This window comes from Monodelphis domestica, chromosome 7 (genome assembly GCF_027887165.1).
Source record: "Monodelphis domestica isolate mMonDom1 chromosome 7, mMonDom1.pri, whole genome shotgun sequence".
Lineage (NCBI taxonomy): Eukaryota > Metazoa > Chordata > Mammalia > Didelphimorphia > Didelphidae > Monodelphis > Monodelphis domestica.
Window position 1 is genome coordinate 257,774,248 of NC_077233.1, and position 24,216 is coordinate 257,798,463.

A 24,216-nucleotide genomic window follows, 5' to 3' on the forward strand; every position below is an offset into this window, starting at 1 on the left:
TACTAGAATGGCTTGCCATTTCCTTCTCCAGTTCATTTTACTAATGAGAAAACTGAGGCAAAGAAGGTTAAGTGACTTTCCCCGGGTCAACCCAACTAATAAGAGTCAGAGGCCAGATTTAAACCCAAGAAGAGTCTTCCTAACTTCAAGACCAGCACTCGATCCTCTGCACCACCTGGCTGCCCAATGATCAGTTACAAGTAATAATCATAATCCTAATAACTAACATTTCTAGAAAGCAATAAGATTTTGATCTTCGTATCAACCCTCTATTATTATCCCCTTTGTTGTTATCTTATGTTGTTATTTTATCTTATTCTATGTTATCTTATCTTATGGTGTCTTATGTTATGTTATATTGTTACATTATCTTAAGTTATCTTGTGTTATGTTATCTATTATCTCATGTCATCTTACCTTATGTTGTCTTATGTTATCATTTTTATTATGTTACGTTATATCATATTGTGTAATCTTATGTTATCTTATGTTGTGTTATATTATTTTGTTATGCTAACTTGTTATATCTTATGCCAATGTATCATCTTGTTATATTTTTTATTTTTTATATTTAATTTTTATATTATGTTAAAAATATGTTATTTTATATTTATTATATATATATATGTGTTTTATTGTTCTGTTATTTACATTATCTTATGTTATAATTATTATGTTATGTTGTTGTTTTATGTTATGTTTCCTTATGTTATCTTGTGTTATGTTATGTTATGCTGTACTATTATTCTAGAGAAGGAAAGTGAGGCAGGCAGAGGTTAAGTGATTCCCCCTGGGTCACAGAGCTTGTAAGTATGAAAGCTAGGATTAAAGCTAGTGCACTTTCCATACTGCCTCAAAAGATCTTACCTTAACATCAGTTCTCAAAGTATAGTCCTTACTCCTCTGTTGAAGCAAAACACTTAATATTTATAAAATGGCAATAGCTATACCTTTGTTCCAATACATATGATCTTTAGTAGAATGTTTAAATGTTTATTAACTTTCCTTATTGATTGCTCAATTTAAATTTAATTTCTAAAAATCAGATATCACATCACTGTTGTCTCATCAGAGCAGGACAATTCATCCCATAAAAAAAGGTTAGTTTTTTTGATCCTTGGCTTTTGCTGGCGTAACCCTTAAGAAATCAGCGTCACTCCTATACGATCTGATAGACCCTCCTAAGTTGGACGTTGACAGATTGTTGGACAAAGGCCAACCTTGCTGAATGAAAAAAGACTGGAAAGCAGAAGGCTGACTTCCTAGAGCCATAGTGCCTCTGAAAATTTTCTATAAAATCTTTGGAAAATGCATTAGTAGAGAAATAGCTTTTTATTATACCAAATTTCATCTACCCACATCCATGAAATCCCAGATATTTTGAACTATAAAGGCATTTCTTTGGTATGTCAAACAAGAACAGATCATCTTTCAGGCAATTTTGCTAGAGGGAGCTAGAATCAAGGATCCCTAAAAGTCCCTTCCAACTCTTACATTCTACAGTCTCACATATAATAGTCACAGGTTTGAGATACACTGAATTTGAAGTGTTAGAAAGGATTTTCAAAAAACAAGTTTTTCAGAACGCTTCTATAAATTGTCACACTGGCCTTTGACTCAATTAAGCAATCAGCAAGCCTTTGTTTGTTATTTTGTTCATTATTCAGTTGTTTCAGTTGTAGCTGACTCTTTGAGAACTCCTTTGGGATTTTTTTGGTAGAAGATACTGGAATGGTTTGCCATTTCCTTCTCCAGCTCACTTTACAGATAAGGAAACTGAGGCAAATAGAGTTAAGTGCCTTGCCCCAGGTCACACAGCTAGTACACGTTTGAGTCTGGATTTGAATTCAGGAAGATGAGTTTCCAAACCCAATGTTTTATTCACTGTATCACCTAGTTGTCTATGCCTTCATTAAATACCCACTATCAGTCAGACACACTGGAGATACAAATACAAAAAGAAAACTGTCCTTGCCCTTTAGATGCTTATATTTTACTGTGGGGATACAACATATACCAAGAAGTGGTGACCAAGGAATGGAGCTTTGACTAGGCTGTCACAAGCACTACAAAGGCTCTTGGTATTGAGAAAGTAAAGGACTCTGGACTACTCTGTTAAGAGAGACTGGCACATTATTGAATCTCTGAGTTGGCAAAATTATTTCTGTCTCCCTGTAACTTCAATTGAATATAAAAAGGGTTCATACTTATAAAATAAAAAAGTGAATACAATAATGAAGTATTCCCATAAGGTTCTTAGTTCTGATCTGAGCTTTCCCAATCATGCTTTATTTCCCTTGTTTTGCATACCCAATACTCTTCCTCTTTTCCAAACACAGACTTCAGATACAGGTGAAGAGGAAGATGACCAGCCACTCAGCTTGTCCTGGCCTACCAGTGTCCGCAAACAAATCACCTTCCTGATCGTTCTTCCCATTGTGTTTCCATTATGGATAACCCTTCCTGATGTCCGGAAACCTGTAAGTAGAAACTTCTTAAATATGGAATATATTTGCAAAGCTAGCCAAGACAGTTAGATGCCAACTTTATGCTCAAACACTTGACCAGTTTCCTGTCCACATATATGTTTGTATGTTGTTCAGCCATTTTTCAGTGGTGTCCAACTCTATTTGGGGTTTTCTTGCCAAAAGAAACTTGAGTGGTTTGTCATTTCCTTTTCTCACTTGTTCAGATGAGGAAAGTGAGGCAAAAGGGTTAAGTGGCTTGCCAAGGGTCACACAGCTAATAAGGGTCGAAGGCCAGATTTAAACTTCTTCAAGTCTCCCTGACTCCAAGTCCAGTGCTCTATTTACTATGCCACTTAGCGGCCCATGTAAAAAAATATATTTAAATTTGCTTTTTTGCTGAGCATCATTAACTCAATAGCTTTTTTTTTTATTTTCTAAGCAAGAAAATAGGGGTCAACTTTTGAATTCCACATAATTTATTTACAGTGAAGCAGAGAAAAGCACAAAACACTCCTTAAATTATAAGGGAGAATCACCCTATGCCAATATCACTAAATTCTGCTGTTGGCTGGGTCCCTCTCCTAATTAATTGGGTAAACGTGCTACAAAATGTAAAGAGAAACTGTGCTGCATTCAGAAAATACCTACAAGAATATATTAAACAGATGTCCTATTTAACTATTTATATTCTACTCTGAAAACCTTATTAAGAGAAGTAACAAATTCTAGGAACTAAATTACATTAACCTAATAAAACATAATTAATCCAAAAGAAGGATATAATATCCTACATATGTACATATATCATTCTACCATTCAAATTATATAGATTATATAATATGTATTTATATGTAATATCATATAATATATAGATTATATGATGAAATATATACGTTTCTATTCAAGGTATTACTTAAAATTATACTAAGACTTTTGGCACACACTATATATATACACTATATATTATGCACATATATATAGAAACACAAATATATACACACAAATGTATGAACATACATATATATTTTCATATATGTTTATATATGTGTTAACTGAGTAACACAGTAGACAGAATTTTGGACTTGCAGTAGAGAAGATAGTTCAAATTCTTCCTCAGATATTAACAAACTATGTGACCCAGGGCAAAGTTATTTAATCTCTCTCAGCCTCAGTTTCCTCATCTGTAAACTGGGAATAATTTTAGTGCCTACAAGGTAGGGTTGTTATGAGTATCAAATGATATAAAATAGATAATGTAGTTTGTAAACCTTAAAGTTCCATATAATGTTAACTACTGTTGTTATTATTATAATTATATACAAATGGAAATAGAAAGGAAATAATGGATTGAGTATTTCAAAGAAGAATGGATAGTCTGGTTCCTGGTCAGATTCTGGAAGTGAAGGAGAGAAAGAAGTCAATGAATGGATGATTTTTGTCATTCAGTTGTTTTCAATCATGTCCAACTCTTCATGACCCCTTTTGGGGTTTTTCTGTCAAAGCTCATTTGACAGAAGAGAAAAATAAGGCAGACAAATTAAATGACTTGACCAGGGTCACACAGATAGTAAGTATCTGAGGCCAGATTTGAACTCAGGAAGAAAAGTCTTCCTGACTCCAGGCTTGGCACTCTTTCTATCCACTGCTGGCCCTGAGTAAATGACACTGGCAATAGCAAATTGGGAAGAGGAACTTATGTTTTGGGGAAGATGACTCATTTATTTGGGGACATGTTGAATTTAAGATGCTTTCAAGACAAGAGCACTGAGTTTGACATCATATGATCGAGTTCAAGTACTTGCTCTGCCATTTATTTACTATGTAACCTTGAACAATTCCCTTTTGCTCTTTCAGTCTCAGATTCATATGCAAAGTAAGGAAATTAGACTAGATCCCTCTCCATCTGTAACACTTTGAGATGCTGTGAAATGTAGGGCTGGAGTAAGAGAGAAGTCAATTCTGGGAAGAAAAATCTGCATTTCCATAAAACTTGCACATGAAATGGACTTATTACAAGGGCAGACATAAAAGAAATTTCAGTCATTGTCTCATACTGGCTCATTGAATTTTGCTATTAGTTAGATCCCTCGTCTGATATGGGGAGATAGTCAAGGAGAATGGAGAAAACCTGAGCTGTATAAGGTATTGCATGATATGTAGAGGTATAAAATATATATGTATGTATGTGCATACATATACATATATGTTTAAAACTATACATTTTGAAATCTTTCTTTAAGTTTGGTTTAAATAAAATGTTGAAGTTATAATCATGAACACAGCCTCAGTCCTCAGTGATTAAGGAAACCTCAGGACCTTGTTTATCTCTCTTCAAGGAGTCCCTTAACAATTCTATTTCATGATAAAAATATAAGGTGAAGGGGGCCTAGAGACAGGAGGTCCAGATACTTCCCAGCTGTGTGACCCTGGGCAAGTCACTTGACCCCCATTGCCTAGCCCTTACCACTCTTCTGCCTTGGAAACAATACACAGTATTGATTCTAAGACTGTAGGTAAAGGTTAAAAAGAAAAAAGAATTGAGCTACCAATTAATTATGTCAGAACCAGAATTTGAAGCAGTGTTTTTCTCTTTTTTTTCCTTCTCTTTCCTTTTCTTCCTTCTTTCTTTTTCTAATCAGGTTAGCACACTACAGGTCAGAATTCCAAAGTTCAAGTGATCATCTGGCCTGAATCTCCTTGGCTGCAGGAATTATAGTGATCTTTCCACTATGCCGCAGAGAGTTTTTAAATGTTCGTTGAAAAGATCTTCTCTTGTAGTTGTTTAGAACACATCTTCAGTGGGTTTCTCAACTCCTCTCTGTACCCAATAGAAGCTTGGGGGGAAATACAAACAGGGGAACACAGAAGGAGGAAAAAGGGTAAGGGATCAGTGATGACCCTTCACAGAGGCCACCTTCACACTTGACATCCCACCTTCATTGAATTTCCCGTCATTCCTACTATTTAGTATGGGATTGCTTAGTCTGAATCACCTTTATACCAGAGCCACAAAGGTAATATATTGTATAAGGAGGAGGTGGTATTTCTCATTCTGATTATCCATTTCTGATGTCATAGGCATGGAGAGGCTAATGTGAGAGACTCAGACTTTTAAAAATGGGGAATAATACCCAGTGGAATTGCATGTCGGCTGTGGGAGAGGTGGAGGGAGCGGAGGAGGGAAGAAAAGAAAATGATCTTTGTTTCCAATGAATAATGTTTGGAAATGACCAAATAAAAATTAAAATAAATAATAAATAAATAAATAAAAAAGTAGGGACACTAAAAAAAATGGGGAATAAAAGCATGGGATCTAGAAAGAAAAAAAAACAAGTTTGGAAGGTTAAGAAGAAAGAAGTAGCATACACAACAGATAGAACATAGAGGGGGGCATGAAAAGTTAACAACCATTTATTAAGCACCTAAGTGCACCAGTCACTATTCTAAATATTGGGGATACATTTTTAAAGGCAAAAAACAGCTCCTGCCCTCCAAGAGCTCCCATCTTAAGAGAAGAGATAACATAGGAATAACTATGTTCAAAAACTCTACATACAGAATGATTGGAAATAACCAACCCAGAGGCCCAGAGGCTTCTGGTCTGAGAGGACTGTCACAAACGCAAAAAGAAAAATTATTGAATGATTCAAAAGTCTGGGTGTGGTAGTTGTGTCTATGAATGCAGTCAAAGCAGTCAAATTCTCAAGGCAATGAAACACCCGGCATTTCCTATTAATAGGATTTTACTTTTTCTCACCTTCTGGTAACATGAACTGAAAAGGGAAACCTCTTGACGAAGCTTCATGTCTCCTAAATCATCAGTTGCTTTTAAAATGAGCAGGAATAATCTAAGCATGTGAAAAAAAAAACCAATGAGCATCATTTTTCAAGGGAAAGAGTATGGAGGAAGGAAGACTAAAACATAAGAATAGACTGGTTAGTTGGTTTGTTGGTTGGCTGGCTGGTTCTTATCCTTTGTATTTAAGAAAGGCCAAAATGGCATCACTAGTGATGTCTTTTGACTCGTGCATAAATTGGATTTAAGTGGGGCAGAGTTGCACAAAGTCCTCAGCTTCGCTCTTTCTGCCAGAGTCATCAAAATCACATGGCAAGGCAAGACCACTGGTGATGCTTGGGTTGCAATGGACGACCTTGATTTCTTTGATGTCTAGCCAAGCTCTAAGCACTCCATAGCGTCTGCCTCTGCCACCTTCATGCCCATTAGAACACATTATATGAGACTAGATAGTTAACTAGCAGCCCTCATGAATGACCAAACAATTGAGCAGTGGGGGACAACCAGGAAATAATCAGCTGTCATATGAAAATCTCTTCTGTAGTTGCCAAATGCACATTAGTTACTGCTCATACAGGCACCCAACACGATTGCAACCTTAATTGGTGGTATACAAGGTAAGGACTTTTTTGCCCATGGACAATCTGTACACATACAAGCATGCATGTATGCACAAAAGCATACCCAATTTTAATGTCTTCCAAACCTCAACATGTCAGGATGTCCTGGGTTCAAATCTGACCTCAGATACTTCCTAACTGTGAGACCCTGAGCAAGTCACTTAACCCTAATTGCCTTGCCCTTACCACTCTTCTGCCTTGAAACCAATACTTAATAAGGTTTTTATTAAGTACATAAATAATTAGAATGCAAGGCAATATGTGATAGCAAGATGTCAGTAAAAAGATTTTCAAGCAATGAGTTAAGACCTAAATTCCAATGCATATCCTACCCCTTATTGGCTGTTGGACCTTCAGAATGCCACTGCTTTTCTTCTAAACCTGTTTCTCCTCTGCCAATTGAAGGTAAAGAACTAAATAATCTCTAAAGTCCTTTCTAGTATGAGCATTTCCATAATAAAAGCACACTATAAATAGCACAACTACCATAAAAGGCTTTCAAGATTCACAAACATTTATTAAGCACCTACTATGTGCATATGTGTAATAATTCTATAGAGTAGATCCACACTTCTATTTCTGATAAACGAGAGGTCCGTATAAAGCGGATTAGGGCAGTAGACAGGCATTTATTAAGTATTATACCAGACACACTGGACTGATCCAGTGTGAGACTTTTTCTTGAGGCTCTTCCCCTCCCTCACTTCAGGAGCTGAAGAAAAATACAAAGGTCTGATAGAAAGTGACAGATCCTACTTGAAGACAATGATAGCCCCTTAAAAGGATTTTGATTTAAGTTCAAGTTTCCTATATGATGTTTTCTGAAAAAGTTTTTATTGCTAATTATTTTATTAAATAGTTCCCAATTACATGTAAAAAATTAACATTCATTTTTTAATTTTGAGATCCTAATTCTCTTCCTTCCTCCCAACTCCTCCCCCCTCCTTGAGAAGAGAAGCAATTATATATCAATTATACATGTGAAGTCATATAAACATATTTCTGTATTATTATGTTACAAAAGAAAACAGACCAAAAAGGGGGGGAGAAAAATTAAGAAGGTAAAAAAGGCATATTTCCATCTGCACTTATTCATTCTCTCACTGGAGATGGATAGCTTTTTTTGTCATGCATCTTTTAGAATTTCCTTAAATCATTGTCTTGATCAGAGTACCCAAGTCTTTCATAGTTGATTATCTTGTTGATCATTGCTGTTACTGTATACAATGTTCTCTTAGTTCTGCTCACTTTACTTTGCATCAGTTCATATAAGATTTCTCAGGGTTTTTCTGAAACTATCCTGCTCATAATTTCTTTTTTTTTTAAACTCTTACCTTCCCCATCTTGGAATCATTATTGTGTATTGGTTCCAAGACAGAAGAGTGGTAAGGGCTAGGCAATGGGGGTTAAATGACTTGCCCAGGGTCACACAGCTGGGAAGTGTCTGATACCAGATTTGAACTTAGGACCTCCTGTCTCTATCTAGGACTGGCTCTCAATCCACTGAGCTACCCAGCTGCCCCCCTGCTCATAATTTCTTATAGCACAATAGTATTCCATCACAGTCATATGCCACTTGTTCAGCCATTCCCCAATTAATATGCATCTCCTTGATTTCTATTCTTTGCCACCACAAAAATTTGCTGCTGTAAATATTTTTCTAAAGGTAGGTCCTTTCCTCTTTTCTTTGATCACTTTGGAAGAAAAACAATTTTTAAAAAAGTAAAACTACAAATCATAAATAAAAGTAGTAAAATCCTCTGAGCCCCCAGGAAAATTGTTGGTGTCCCATGTAGGGGGTTAAAAGAAGGGACTTATTTCCCAACCAGATGAATTTGGTGTACATTTTTCAATAGATTCTTCACCTCCTTATCATACTCTCTTTTGCAGAGGTTCTTGACCTTTTTTGTAACATGCACCCCTTTGGCACACTGGTGAAACCTTTCAACCCCCTCCCAGCATACTATTTTTAAAACCTAAAAGAAAAATAAGATTTCAAAGAAAATCAATTATTAAGACATATTTTTTCCGCTCCAAGTTCACAGACTGAATGAAATCTATGAAACTCTCAGGAATCCTTAGATGCCAGGCTAAGGACCCCTTCTCTGTAGAAAAAAAATACAATTTCAGGGTACAACTGAAATGATTTTCCCTTTATTTGGTAAATAATTTTTAAAAACATAGATAACTAGTAAGCAAAATTTTAAATAGCAAAGAAACGTTTAATTACTGGATGATGCTGCCTACTGCATGAAATAAGAAAACAGAATTCAAAAAAAGAGAATAGGACAGTTTACTGTTCCAGGGGTTTCCCTGCTGGATTCCTGTCATAAGCCAAGCTGCAAGCTAGGTAGGGTAAAAGTCCAGAGTCTAAATAAAGTTTAAAGTCACCCTTCCCCCTTGGAAAGAGTCCTCCATCTGCTGTGGCTACCACTTTCCAATTCTTTTCTATTGATTCTCATGAGAGAGAATTTTTTTAAACTGCTATTGCAATGAGGAAAAAAAACCCTCTCCCCTCTAATTCCAAAACTATGTTAGTTTCTTCTTTTTCTCCATGGTCTCTAGTAATGTGGGGATGGTTCAGTAGATAAAGAGACAAGCCTAGAGATGGGAGGCTCTGTGTTCAAATCTGGCCACAGACACTTCCTAGTTGTATGACCCTAGGTAAGTCACTTCATCCCAATTTCTTAGACCTTATTGCTTTTCTTCTATGAAACAAATGCTTAGTACTGACTCTAAGCCATAAGGTAAGGATTTAAAAAAGAGATACTAGAAAAAAATAGATTTATTTATTATCAAGTTTGTGTGGCACAGTAGATAGTGTGTTTGGTGGAGAGTCAGAAAGACTCATCTTCATGAGTTCAAATCTAGCCTCAGAAACTTACTAGCTATGGGACCCTGGTCAAGTCACATAACCCTGTTTGCCTCAGTTTCCTCATCTATAAAATCAACTGGAAAAGGAAATGGCAAACCATTCCAGTATCTTTCCCAAGAAAACCCCAAAATGGGGTCACAAAGAGTCAGACACAATTGAAAAAGCAACTGAACTGAACCATATTATCTACTGGGAGTGGGGGAGGGAATAAAAGCATAGACAATAAAAAAAATAAGGAACAATTCAAAGCAATGTGAGCCAAGTAACAAAGTAATGATACAGATCATGGGTACTAGAGAAGATATTAATTCTCTTTTGAATTATAATTAGCAAGCAATATTCTTATTAGGTGTACCCCAATAAATCACCAAATGCTACCAGAAGACATATCTAAGGGAAGGAGGGAGAGAGAATTGCCAATTGATAGATTGTAAGGTACCTTTCTTGATGTAACATGTTTCCAATCGCTTTTAAATTACCCACAGAGATGAGTATCTAAAGCTTTGACAACAATTACAAAGAAACTCTGATTGTTGATGCAGGAATCCAGTTTTAGAATAAATAGTACTCCCACTGGGATTTTTCTGCTTCATCTATATGCAAATTATATGACAGTATTTGTTAGAACATGCATTCTCAGATAATTAGTAAGGGCTTCACTTTTATAGTTTTTTTAATTAATGTTTTTGTTTTAAAACTAAAAGATAATTAAAATGTTATGCATAGGGAAGAATTTATCATTCATTAAAATTATAAATGATAAATCACGTAACAACACTGAAATAAGATGCTCCTCGGGGTCTAACTTCCTCCTTAGATCAAGTTGACTGAAAGATATTCATTGAACAAAAGGCTGAAACTTGGAATTTTATAGCTAGGGGTAATCGTAAAGATCGCTATATCAAGTACATAGTAGATTCTTCATACATGCTTGTTAGTTGGCTTGGTAATCATCTAAACCCAAGCTTTTAAGAAGCTGAGACCCAGAGAATTTACAAAAGATTTACAAAAAATTACAAAATAAATTAGTGGCAAAACAAAAAGTAGAGTTCAGGTTTCTGGATGCCTAGTCCAGTGATATTTTCAGGGTGACAGCATCAATCTAATAAATAAATATATATATATATATGTGTGTGTGTGTGTGTGTATGTCTATATATATAACATATTATGTAATACACATAATAATAATATATAAAAATAAGTAAAATCTAATAAAGAAATATCCTCTGAATCCAAAGAATGTAAGAATTCTTCGCCCCTCGCCCACCATTTCTCTCTGTGGCAGCCTGTGGTAATCAGATAGTGTCCAACAACTTTTTCAGACCCAACCGAGACCTTCCTAATGTTCTTTCAAAAGGTACAAGAGGAATTCATCATGGTTAACTGTTCTCAAGGAGTTTACAAACTGATAAAGAAGAATATGCAGACAAATCATCATAATAGATGAGTGTGCATAAATGCAAAGGAGAAAGTCAAGCAAAGTGCTGAGAGAAATTTGAGTGGGGAGAAATCACTCCCCTCTAGGGAAGGTCAGGAAGAAATGAGATTTAAGCCTCCATCATTAATCATTCAGTAATCATTTAGAATGAGATTCCACAGTGCTGGAGATGAGCAAGCATCCTGCTTTTCAAATATGGGAAGATATTAAACTTGACAAACTGTGGGCCAATGAGTTTGACCTCAAGTCCTGGCAGATTTGTAGAATGTAATATTTAAGGGAGGGATTTGAACATCACCCTCATATTAGTAGCTAATATTAATAATACATTGCTTTAAGATTTGCAAAGCCCTTTAATAACTTCACAACCACCCTCAGAGGGAGGTACTATCATTATCTTCATTTTATGGAGAAGGAAAATGAGGCAGACAGAGGTTAAATGACTTGCCCAGAGTCATAGACCTAGTGAATGTCTGATATTGGATTTGAACTTGGGTTTTCCTGGCTCCAGAACCAGCAATCTATTGCATCACATAGTTACCCTCAAACATTTTAAAAGGAAAGCAATTCGTCAAGAACCAAATTCAACAAGATTCCAAATTAATGTCATTTCTTTTCTTTGACAAGGACATAGATTGCCTGATCAGTGGCATGTTGTAAACATTTGTTGTGCTGAAGTTATTTTTAGTCATGTCCAACTCTTTACGACCCCATTTGGAGTCTTCTTGGCAAAGATAATGGAGTGGTTTGCCATTTCTTTTTCCAGCATATTTTATAAATGAGGAAACTGAGACAAACAATGATAAAGTGGTTTTCCCGGGGTAACACAGCTAGTAAGTGTGTGAGGCCAGATTTGAACTCAAAGATGAGTCTTCCAAACTCCAAGTCTAACACTTCATCTGCTGAGTCACCTAGCTGCCTCTTGTAAACACAGGATTAAGGAAAGCAATTGACAAAAATTAGTATGATATCCTAATGGACAAAATAAAGCAAAACAACAATCTAGATTGTCTCTGGGGATCATTCAAAACTCTTCACAAACTGGCCCCAATTTATTTTTACAAACTTACTGAAAGGGTTAAATTAGGAATTTTGACAAAATAAGAGATCAGCTTTTAATCATTTAATAATTTAGTTTAATTAAAATAGAGATAGTAAAAGAATATGGTAAAATGAATATAGTAAAGGAGAGAAATATATAAGAGGTAGAGAAAGAAAATGTCCTAATGTCTATACTAGTTATCCTATAACTACCTATAACTACTATCTAACTGCCTGTATCTACCGATAACAACTACCCCACAAAGTTCCAACCCAATCCAGCCCAGTCAAAATCAACCCAATCAGTGTTTAATCCAACCCCCATTAGATCTGTCAGTGAAGACCAGTCACCTTCCAAACAGTTCAAGAAAGAAAAAAAAAACCTAACAGCCCAAACCAAAAGCCAAAAACTCAAAAAGCCCTTTAAAGTCTAAAGCCAAAAAGCCCTCTCACTAAGCTCAGGCCTGCCTTTATATTCCAGCAACTAAACACCAACCACTCTCCCAGCACACTCCCAGCAGCCAACTTCCTTACCACTGCCAGCCTCACTGTCAGTAACTGACAGACTGACCAACTGACACTCCCCCCTTTTATATCCTTTTCAAACCTTACATCCTTTCTCTATGATTCCTCCTTCCTGTCTCTATGGTTTCTCCTTAATGTCTGTATGGTTTCTACTTCCTGTCACCATTGGCTGGTTAATCCCTACACATCTCTATGGTAAGAAGACCTCCAGATCCTCTGTTAAATTAAAAAAAGAACAAAATATTCCTCTCCTTTGTACATTCTACAGTCCAGCCATTATCATATGAAAATTCCAATGTCCTTTTCTAAGACTTTTTCATTAATTGTTCTCCATTCCTAGAATGCATTCCCTCCTCACCTACTTCTCTTACAGTCCTTAATTTCAAAAATTAATTTTTAATTTTTAAATGAATATATTTTTAAATAAAAAAATCTTAGTTGACTTCAAAAAATTAGCTCAAGTGGCACTTTCTTCATGAAGCCTTTCTCACCCAACCCACCTCCAACTATTGGTATCTTTCCCTTCAAAAATTGACTTTTATCTATTTGTTATATCAACATATGCATATTTTTCTTTCCCTCAGTAAAAGACAGATTCTCTAAGAATGGAGACTGACTTACTTTTGTCTTTGAATCCCTGTCTTTTAACATAGTGTCTGGTATATAGTGAATATCAATACAAATTTTTTAAATTAAAGACTTAAGAAAGGATTAGAAGTCTTTATCCAGGAATAAAGGAATATGCCCTGATAACAATTCACTGTGTCATGCCAAGGATGTAACATTAGGAAAATAATGATCATCAGTAATCATGTAAACAACAATGATAAAAATCATATTATTATTTCAATAAATACAGGGAAAAAAAACCTTTCAGAAAATTTAACACATGTTCAGAATCCTAAACAGCAGAGGTATTGAAGAATCCTTCTTTAATATGATCAAAAGCATACCTAAGGGAGCAGCTAGATGGCTCAATAGATTAAGAGCCAGGCCTAAAGATGGAAGATCCTGAGTTCAAATCTGGCCTCAGACACTTCCTCACTATGTGATCTTGGGCAAGTCACTTAATCCCTGTTGCCTAGCCCTTAGTGCTCTTCTGTCTTGGAAGCAATACACAGCATTGATAGAGAGAAGATAAGAGTTTAAGAAATATATATATATATATACATATAATATTTTATATAAAAACAAGAGCTAACATTGTTAGCAATAGGAAAACTTTAAAAGCTTTCCAAAGTCAAGCAATGTCAAGGAAATATGCCTTCTATGTCCACTTTTATTTTAATCGTTAGAAATGTTAGCTAGAGTAATAAAATAAAAGAACACAATTAAAGGTATAAACATTGCCAAAGAGGAAATAAAACTATTTCTATTTGATGGTTTGATTAAAAATTTCCAGAGAATTGAGTAAGAAACTAATTGAAATGATTAATTGCTAGAGCAAGATTCAAGATACAAAATAAATCTACATAAATTATCAGCATTTCTGTGCTGTATGTGTATATACATATATATGTATATATATGTGTAAAATCCCGAAAGAAATCATAATAAGAGAAAATCCACTCAAAGTAACTGTATAATGCCTGAAATATCTGTAAGTTAAGTCATTAGGACACAAGATTTAAATAAACATAACTACAACACATTCATGATAAATAAAAGGCCACACATAATTGGAAAAGATATTTATTGCTCATGCCTGGGCTATTCCATTATAATTCAAGGGTAATACTACCTAAATCAACTTATACATATAGTGCTAAATCTATTAAATTACAAAAAGAATCTTTTATAGATCTAGACAAAATAACAAATTCATTTTGAAGAACAAAAATTCTTGATTAGAATCTCAAGGAAAATCATGAGAAAAACTACAAGTGAATAAATTAGTCATTAGTATTTCCAGACTTCAAAGTATTTTATAAATATCCACCAAAACTGGTTAAAAAAACAGAAAAATAGTTCTATTGAACATGCCCAATAAACAAGAAACAGAAACAACCATAAATAATAGTACTGTTTAATTTTTAAAAACGTGAATTATTAGAACTAAAACTGCTAGGAAAACTGAAAAGTCGACTTGGAATAAAAATGTGTTTAGGCCAACATCTTAAATATGTATTTAAACCATTATCTTATAAGAAATAAACTATACATCAAAAAAGTCACATTTTTTAAAATTAGATGAGATTAAGTCCCTTTTACAATTATTGCTAGAAGAAGAATTCCTAACTAAACAAAGATATAATTTTACCTACGTAAAATTAAAAAGATTTTTTGGTGAATTAATTTGATAAAAGTCTGATCAGATACCAAGAATTGGCACAAATATTAAATGCCAAGAGTCATTCTCAAATAGAAATGGGAGTCACAAAATCAAACGTCTCTATTTTATTGTAGTTTATTTATTTTGTTAAATATTTCTCAATTACATGTTAATCTTTACCACAATGGGGGCATATTTTTACCTGCATGTGACTGCAGGTGGTGTTTGACATCTCTGTTCCAAAAGATAAATAAAGAATATGAACAGAAGTTTTCAACAGATTTGCAAATTTCAAATGACCACGTGGAAATATATTCCAAATAGCATAGTAAAAGACATGCAAATTAATACAACTGTATGCTTTCTTGCAAATAGAACTGTGTAAAGAATCCAAGATTTTTTTAATGAACATTTTTTTTTGTTATCACCATTGGGGAGGCCACACAAAAACAGTCCCACTAATACACTGGTGATAGAGCTACAAAACTGTTGAATTCTTAAGATATGAATTTGGAATTTTATACTTAAATTGACTAGACTTTCTATACCTTCAATCCAGTGATTCCACTGGTTGGTATATACCCCAGGAAATTTAAAGACTATTACAAAGACCCAACATCTATCAAAATATCCATAGCAGCACTTTGATGGTTAGAAAAAATTAGAAGCAAAATGAATACTGAATGATTAGAAACTGAAAAAAACCATAATATATTAGTATAATGGAATAGTAATAAAATAAGATAACAATTATTGAGGAATCCAGAGAAAGAGGGAAAGCTTTAAAGTAACTCAAACAACGTAAATGAAAATATCAGTATCAAGAAATCAAATCCTGTTGTTGCATTATTTTCATTTGTATCAGACTCTTTTTGACCCCATTCTAGGTTTTTTTGGCAAAGGTATTGAAATGGTTTGCCATTTCATTTTCCAGTTGATTTTACAGCTGAGGAAACTGAGGCAAACAGGGTTAGATGACTTGCCCAGGGTGCCACAGCTAGTGGGTATCTGAGGCTGGGTTTGAACGCAAGATTCAGGACCAGCATTCTAGCTATTGTGCCATTTAGCTGCCCTAGCTAAGTGTTAAGTAACTAAAAAAAAAAAAGAAAGAAGATTCGTATCTTCCATCCTCAAACAAAAAGAGAAAGAGGACTACAGGAACTGAATTTGGTATATATTGTCAAATATAGGCACTGAAGTAGATCTTTTTAAAAATCATTTTTCTTTAACATAAGGGAGGATTGATTCTTTTTTGTGGTTTGTTTGTTTTTTTATTTTCCCCTCCCTGGTTACATGATTCTTGCTGTCTCCTCCTCTCTTCCCTCCCCCCAGAGAAGATTGATTCTGGTAGAGGTGGAGTTGAAATGACTATGACCAAAGACAAAAGGTTTCAATAAATGTATTTTAAGACTGAAAAAAAATCAGTACATTTGTATATTAATTATAAAAATCAGAATAATTGATAGTAACAAAAAACATCATTTATAAGACTCACAACTGTATATCAAATAGTCTGGGTATTAATCTACCAAATATTTAAGATCTGCATAAAGGTAATTCTTTTTGTTGTTTAATTTTAGAAGTAGTAAACAAAGTATTAGCTTATTGTAGAGATATCAAATGCTAATGGCTGGCAGCTACACAGCACAGTGAATAGAGTCCCTGTCCTATAGTGAGGAAGACCTGATTTCAATTCTAGCCTCAGTCACTAGCTGTGGAACCCTGGGCAAGTCATTTAACCCTGTTTGCCTCAGTTTCCTCAGCTGTAAAATCAACTGGAAAAGGAAATGGTGAATTAATCCAGTATCCTGTTCAAGAAAACCCCAAATGGGGTCATGAGGAATCTGACAAAAATAAAGACAATTGAACAATAACAAACATTCTTTTTTTTTTAAACCCTTACCTTCCATCTTGGAGTCAATACTGTGTATTGGCTCCAAGGCAGAAGAGTGGTAAGGGCTAGGCAATGGGGGTCAAGTGACTTGCCCAGGGTCACACAGCTGGGAAGTGTCTGAGGCCAGATTTGAACCTAGGACCTCCTGTCTCTAGGCCTGGCTCTCAATCCACTGAGCTACCCAGCTGCCCCCCAGGTTGATCCTACATAGTAAAAATAGTAATAAAGAGAATAAATTATTGTCAAGAGGCCATGGGAAAAAAATGGATTTGGAATTTAAAAGACTTGGATTTGAACCCTGCCTTTTTTATTTGCTACTTACTGACTGAGCAAATTTTCATTTCTCTCTATAAAATGAGGTTAGGCAAGATGGTCTCAAAGGTCCCTTCTAGGAGGCAGTCAGGTGCTCAGGAAGACATGAATTCAAATTTGCTGACATTTACTATCTGTGTCACTTAACCTGTTTGCCTTAATAAAACAGAGACAAAAATGGCAAACCACTCCAGTATCTTTGCCAAGAAAACTCCATGGACCTTGTTGGTGTGCTATGATCCACAGGACCAAAGAGAGTGGGACACATCTGAACAACAGTGTCCTTGCAAGATCTAAATCTATGACCTTATGGAGTCTAATTTTAAAGATCAATTTTAAAAATCGCATCATATTTTTTTTACTTTATTTTTGTGGGGGTGGCATTTTGGTCTCTTTTTTCTTTTACAATATGATGAATATGGAAATATGTTTGCAATCAAATTGCCTGCCATATATCTGGGAGATGGAAGATTTTGACTCAAAAAATGTTTTGATGTTAAAAATTGTTTTTACACATAATGGAGGGAAACTATGATACCATTTCTTTTTTAAAATCAATCAAAATACCAAGAACCACTTCACAAAATTAGATAAAATGATATCCAAATGTATGTGGAAAAATAAAGGGGCACGAAAAGCAAAGGAAAGTTCCATGAGCTCAGGAGGAAAATGGCATCAATTGCTCACGTGATCTACTACAACAAATTCCACATGGATCAATGTTCTAAAGTGAGAGGCAGCTTGGGGTAGCAGAAAGTCAGTAGACCCAGTTTTGTGAATTGGGCAAATCAATTCCTCTCTCGGTCTGCTTTACCAACAAATGATGATAAAAGCAGCTACAACTAAAGAAATGGTTATTGTGAAACTTAATAGTAGCTGTATCTCTGTAGCTGATGCTTTAAAAAGGCTCACAATCAGTAAGGAAGAATATGTCAGCTTCTTTTCTTTTTAGTAAGTCTCTTTAAGAAAAAAAATAATAAAGTTTCTACATGACTGCCCAAGGTCAACTCTTCCAACTGTTGAGAGGATTTTCATCCAAAGGTTTATTTCTCTGGGCAAAATAGAAAAGTAAGGATCTTTCTGAAATTACACTACTTTATACTCCCCTTAGTGATGTGTGAAAACTGCTCTGTCAAAATTTCACATCCTTCAAAATCTCAGAAACTGGCCCCAATTTCTTTCCAACAAAAGTCACTGTAATATACAACTTTAACTTTCTTGATCATGTTGTTGTTAAGACATTTTCAGTCCTATCTGACTCTTTATGGCCCCATTTGGGGTTTTCATAGCAAAGATACCAGAATAGTTTGCCATTTCCTTCTCCAATTCATTTTACATATGAGGAAACTGAGGCAAAAAGAATTAAGGGTCTTGCCTAGAGCCACACAGCTAGTAAGTATCTAAGGCCAGATTTGAACTCATGAAGATGACTACCCAATATGATATATATAACATTTCTTATAATAAAGAATTAAAAAGACACTATTGCCAGAATAAGGAACTTTGCCAGTGCAGCAATGATGGTTCAGAAAGAAAGCCTATAGGGCAGTTATAATACCTCAAAACTTAGGGATATCAGTTCCCCATATCTCTTCCATAGATGGACAAAATCACAAAGACAGCATCCTTGCCTTTTTAAAGGAAACTATCCTCTGTCTATAACATATTTTAAAAATTCTTTCTAGCAATATCAGATCTTAAATTGTATTATAAAGCAGTGGTCATCAAAACAATATGGTACTGGCTAAGAGATAGAAGGGAGGATCAATGGAATAGACTAGGGGTAAATGACCTCAGTAAGCTAGTATTTGACAAACTTAAAGATCCCAGCTTTTGGGACAAGAACTCACTATTTGACAAAAACTACTTGGAAAATTGGAAAACAGTGTGGGGAAAATTAGGTTTAGCTCAACATCTCACACCCTATACCAAGATAAATTCAAAATGAGCAAATTACTTAAATATAAAGAGTAAATCAAAAATAAATTAGATGAACACAGAATAGTATACTTGTCAGATCTGTGGGAAAGAAAGGAATTTAAGACCAAGCAATAGATAGAGAACATTACAAAATGTAAAATGAATGACTATGATTATATCAAGTTAAAAAGGTTTTGTACAAAAAAAAATGCAACCAAAATTAGAAGGAAAGCAACAAACTTGGAAAATACTTTTATAACAAAATCTCTGACAAAGGTTTAATTTCCCAAATATATAAGGAACTAAGTCAAATTTTCAAAAAATCAAGCCATTCCCTAATCAACAAATGGTCAAGGGACATGAAAAGACAGTTTTCAGATGCAGAAATCAAAACTATTAATAAGCACGTGGAAAAGTGTTCTAAATCTCTCCTGATTAGAGAAATGCAAATCAAAACAACTCTGAGGTACCACCTCCCACCTAAGCAAAATGGCCAATATGGCAGCAAAGGAAAGTGATAATTGTTGGAGAGGTGTGGCAAAATTGGGAATCTAATACACTGCTGGTGGAGTTGTGAATTGGTCCAACCATTCCAGAGAGCAATTTGGAGCTATGCCCAAAGGGCTTTAAAAGAATGCCTACTCTTTGACCCAGCCATACCCCCAAAGAGATAAGGAAAAATACTTGTACAAAAATGTTTATAGCTGCACTCTTGGTGGTGGCAAAAAGAAATTGGAAAATGAGGAGGTGTCCATTGATTGGGGAATGGCTGAACAAATTTTGGTATCTGATGGCAATGGAATACTATTGTGCTGAAAGGAATAATGAACTGGAGGAATTCCATATGAACTGGAAAGATCTCCGAGAATAATAAATAAAATCTGTACTACATGAAATGGTACCTTCCTCCTAACAAGAAGCAATGAACTCAGAGTACAGATTAAGACATAAATCTTTTAGACATGACCAATGCCATGTTTTACTATGAATATTTATTGGAAGTATTTTGTTTTTCTATTTTTTTACCCCCAATTGGGGGAAGAGTAGGTATAGAGAATGGAAAGGAAAGAAACTAGATTTTTGTTCATTGAAAAAAATTTTAAGAATTTGACTTTTCCTACTTACTCCTTTTTCCCCCCGCTCTTCAGGCATTTCCATGGGCTTCCTGGCCTACTTATTCCTTCAGGAAATCTCAACCTCAGATTTTCAAATTGCTTGCTATTCACCTCTTTCATCTTTTTTCTCTTTCAGTCCTCAAAGAAGTTTTTTCCCATCACATTCTTTGGAGCCATCGCCTGGATAGCCATTTTCTCTTACTTAATGGTCTGGTGGGCACATCAGGTAAGACTCCTTTTAATTACCTGCAGCTTCATCCATTTTCCCCTTCTGGTCTAGAATGCTGAGGTTGTTCTTTTTAAAGGCATGAGATGGCAGAAGCAACATATTCTCTCTTGTATGTTGCATACACTATCAAACTTTCAATTTAATGGAAATAATGTTTATTGCCTATATTCATAATAGAAGGAAGTCTCAAATTTCATTTAGAGCAGGGATTCTTAACCTCTAGCCTATGACTTTTTTTATATGTATTTTAATTATATTTCAATGTAATTGGGTTCTTTTGTAATTCTATATGTTTTATTTTATACTTTTAAAAAATATTATTCTTAAAAGGGGCCTATAGGCTTCACCAAACTGCTGGGATCCATGATATGAAAATTGATTAAGAACCCCTGAGATCAAGGGCAATAAAAATAAATATTTAATTTTTCTGTCCAAGTTCACAGATACCCTGGAATCTCTAATATTAGGTACATGTATTTTGTTAAAGAAGCTACATATTATAGAATAGTCTGTTCTGTGTTTGCCTGTGTCTGTCCTAAATAGAAAGAGGTCACCCTGCTGCTCAACATTACAAGGAAATTTGTGCGAGATGATAATCATATTAATAGCTCCAGTTTATATAGCACTTGACTATTAACGAAGAAAAGACTTTTTTTTAACCAGAGAGAAAAACTGTGAACAAATCTGAGAAAAAGTTGGGTGCAGGCTGTGAAGGATTGGAATTAGTAGACCTATAAAGAGATGCATTTCCAAAGATGACTCAGACACAAATTAGTTCTTGACTTAATAAGGGGAAAAAATAAAGCCATACCAAGAACAACAGAGAATGTTAAAGCAGGAAAGGAATTTAAAGGTTATCTAGTTCAGCATTCCCATTTAACAGATGAGGTCATTGAGTCCCGGAGAGGAAAAGGAAATCAATTAAAGTCACACAGCTGACTGATGCCACAATCCAAATAAAAATTCAGGTCTCTTCATGCACTATTCCTGCTTGTTACTGAGACCCTGCAAGACATTTTGAGATAGAGCTTTAACCCTTCAAATGTATTATCGGGGGAAAGTTGATTGGCACAGTGGATGGAGCACCAGTCCTGGAGTTGAGAGGACCTGGGTTCAAATATGACCTCAGATACTTCCTCCCTATATGACCCTGGGTGAGTCCCTTTAAACCTGTTTGCCTTTCCCTTGGCCTTCTGTCTTAGAGCTGTTACTAAGACAGAAAGTAAGGGTTTTAAAAAACGTATCCCCAATCTGAAAAGCTTTGTAAAACTATTAAGCCAAATCATACCACGAGGGACTTTGGATTAATGTAGGACAGGTTTTATTTATTTAGATTATGAGGCATCTCTTACTGTGGACTTTCCCCCTAGTTCAATTTTTCTTTTAATAAGAAACCATTTGGTGAAATGTTTTAAAACCAAATTATAGGGCCAACTAGGTGACTCAGTAGATAATCAGGCCTGGAGTTGGGAGTTCTAGACCTAGCAAAGCACTTAACCCCCATTGCCTAGCCCTTACCATTCTTCTGCCTTGGAACTGACACAAAGCATTGATTCTAAGATAGAAGGTAAGGGTTTAATGTGTATAGATATCGATATAGATATAGATATATCATTATTACAGATTAAAGTATAATTTTTAAAAATCTACTGTAATAAAAAGCATGGAAACCCAAAAAGCCTTTTATCTCTAAATGTATCACTGTGTTGCCCCTCCTCCATGAAGTCTTCCTAAAATATATCAAACCTCTTCTGATGTCCTTAGCATGTATCCTGCTACCACACAGTTAGGACCTTATTTTCTCATTGTCAACACTCTTTGGATTTAGCCCCTTTTGGGATATACCATTGACTCGGGGATCCCATCCATGTGGGTTAGTCCTCCAATTATGCAAGCTACACCTTACCATTAGGTGCTATTCTTGACCACGTCCTCTCAAATCCGCCAAAAAGGAACTAGACAACATGCGGTGATCTCCTTCTATATTTTCTAGCATTCCATGAATATAAATGTCATATTCATATTATCTATCTATTATTCCTCACTCTCATTATATGACCACCTAGAGTGCCAATGTGAGATTCTGGGGGGAAAAAAGTTTACTGGACTTACTTCAAAGGTATAGTAAGAGAAAATATAGAAACATTCCTATCGTCCCCCACCCAGTACAGAGAAGCATAATTCCCTCTTACATCTCCTTATACTTTGGGTAAGGGAAAAGGATTAGGTTCACAGGTCAGCACAATCTCACCAAGTTCCAAGTCCAGAGCCTACCTTGGGTGCCATCCTCAGGACACTGTGCATCTCAGGGCTTCCCCACTATACTGGCTAACCTGGTCTCCTGGCTCTAAGTTTGTCATGATTCAAATTTGTATCTCTTAGGGATTCACCATCTGTCCTAGAAATGTAAAGAACAAATGGAGCAAAACAAAATAAAACCCTAATCCTATTTCCTGGAGTGCTGAAAAAAAAATGAAAGGCAAAGATAGCCTTTCCCATCCCACCAGTTCAGTTCATGGTGCTCATGTAGTGGCACCCTTTCTGAATATCAAGGGAAAGAAGAGAATGATTGCTCTCATGTCGTAGTTTTAAAGATGCAGTTTGTTGTAGCTATTGAATCAATAGAAGGAGGTTATCCCCAATCTATATGGTAATACCATACAGAATGACTACTCTTAGAAGTACATCCATGACATTTTCTACATGACTACTTCCAAAACCACAGTTACACTCAAAACCTTTCAGCCAATTTCCACATCTTCCTTTTTATTCTCTCCTCTCCACAATGATCAGATTGCAGAAACCTTGATGATTGTGAGAGAGCCAAGTAAGAAATGAACTTTTTGTTAATAAAAGTATCACCTTCAAATGATGCCTAAAAACGATCTCTTTAGGGGGCAGCTGGGTGGCTCAGTGGATTGAGAGCCAGGCCTAGAGATGGGAGGTCCTAGGTTCAAATCTGGCCTTAGACACTTCCCAGCTGTGTGACCCTGGGCAAGTCACTTGACCCCCATTGCCTAGCCCTTACCACTCTTCTGCCTTGGAGCCAATGCACAGTATTGACTCCAAGATGGAAGGTAAGGGTTTAAAAAAAGAAAAAACAATCTCTTTACCTCTTCTCTACAAACATACCCCAAAAATAATACTCTCTCCAGTTTTGAAACATGATGGCAGAACCAGCCTTGGTTTTGCCAAAAACACAAGCATTTTTAATAATCTAATTCCTTAAAGTTATTTGGCTACAGGAAATATCTCTCTTGTTCAAATTATTTACAAGTTTGTTTGGCCTCCCTTCTAAATTTTCATTTGTTACTTTATTAATTTTTATGAGGAAGGGAAATATGTAGCAAAGATTGTCATTTAGATGAATGGGAGAAATTAATTTTAAGAATAGGGAAGGTTCATGCTTTGTTTGCCACTCCACCACCACCACCCTATCATAATATAGCGTTTTTGCCATTTTCTTTTGTCATTGATCATTGATCCAAATGAGGAAAAGCTGTGTGATACAGTGATCAGAACTGCCTTCTGGCCCTAGTTCTACCACTAGAGAAGAAAAGGTTCAGGATAGACATAGCTATCTTCAAGTATTTGAAGATGTGTCATAAGGAAGAATAATTATTGCTGTCTGTCTGGCCCTGGGAGGAAGAAATAGGGAAAAGGGGTGGGAGGTACCAAAAAAAAAAAAGCAAAATGAACCTTAATACAA

The 24,216-nt window shown here is 35.4% G+C and overlaps 1 protein-coding gene across 6 annotated transcripts in view; it reads left to right on the plus strand.

Moving 5' to 3' along the window:
• SLC24A2 (solute carrier family 24 member 2) overlaps positions 1–24,216 on the plus strand; it is a 341,425-nt gene that overhangs the window by 296,432 nt on the left and 20,777 nt on the right. For all 6 annotated transcript variants that reach the window (XM_056806669.1, XM_056806671.1, XM_007498057.3 and 3 more), the window contains 2 exons: positions 2,340–2,480; positions 20,415–20,504. In XM_056806669.1, the coding sequence (XP_056662647.1) occupies positions 2,340–2,480; positions 20,415–20,504 (231 nt within the window). The remainder of the gene's footprint in view (positions 1–2,339; positions 2,481–20,414; positions 20,505–24,216) is intronic.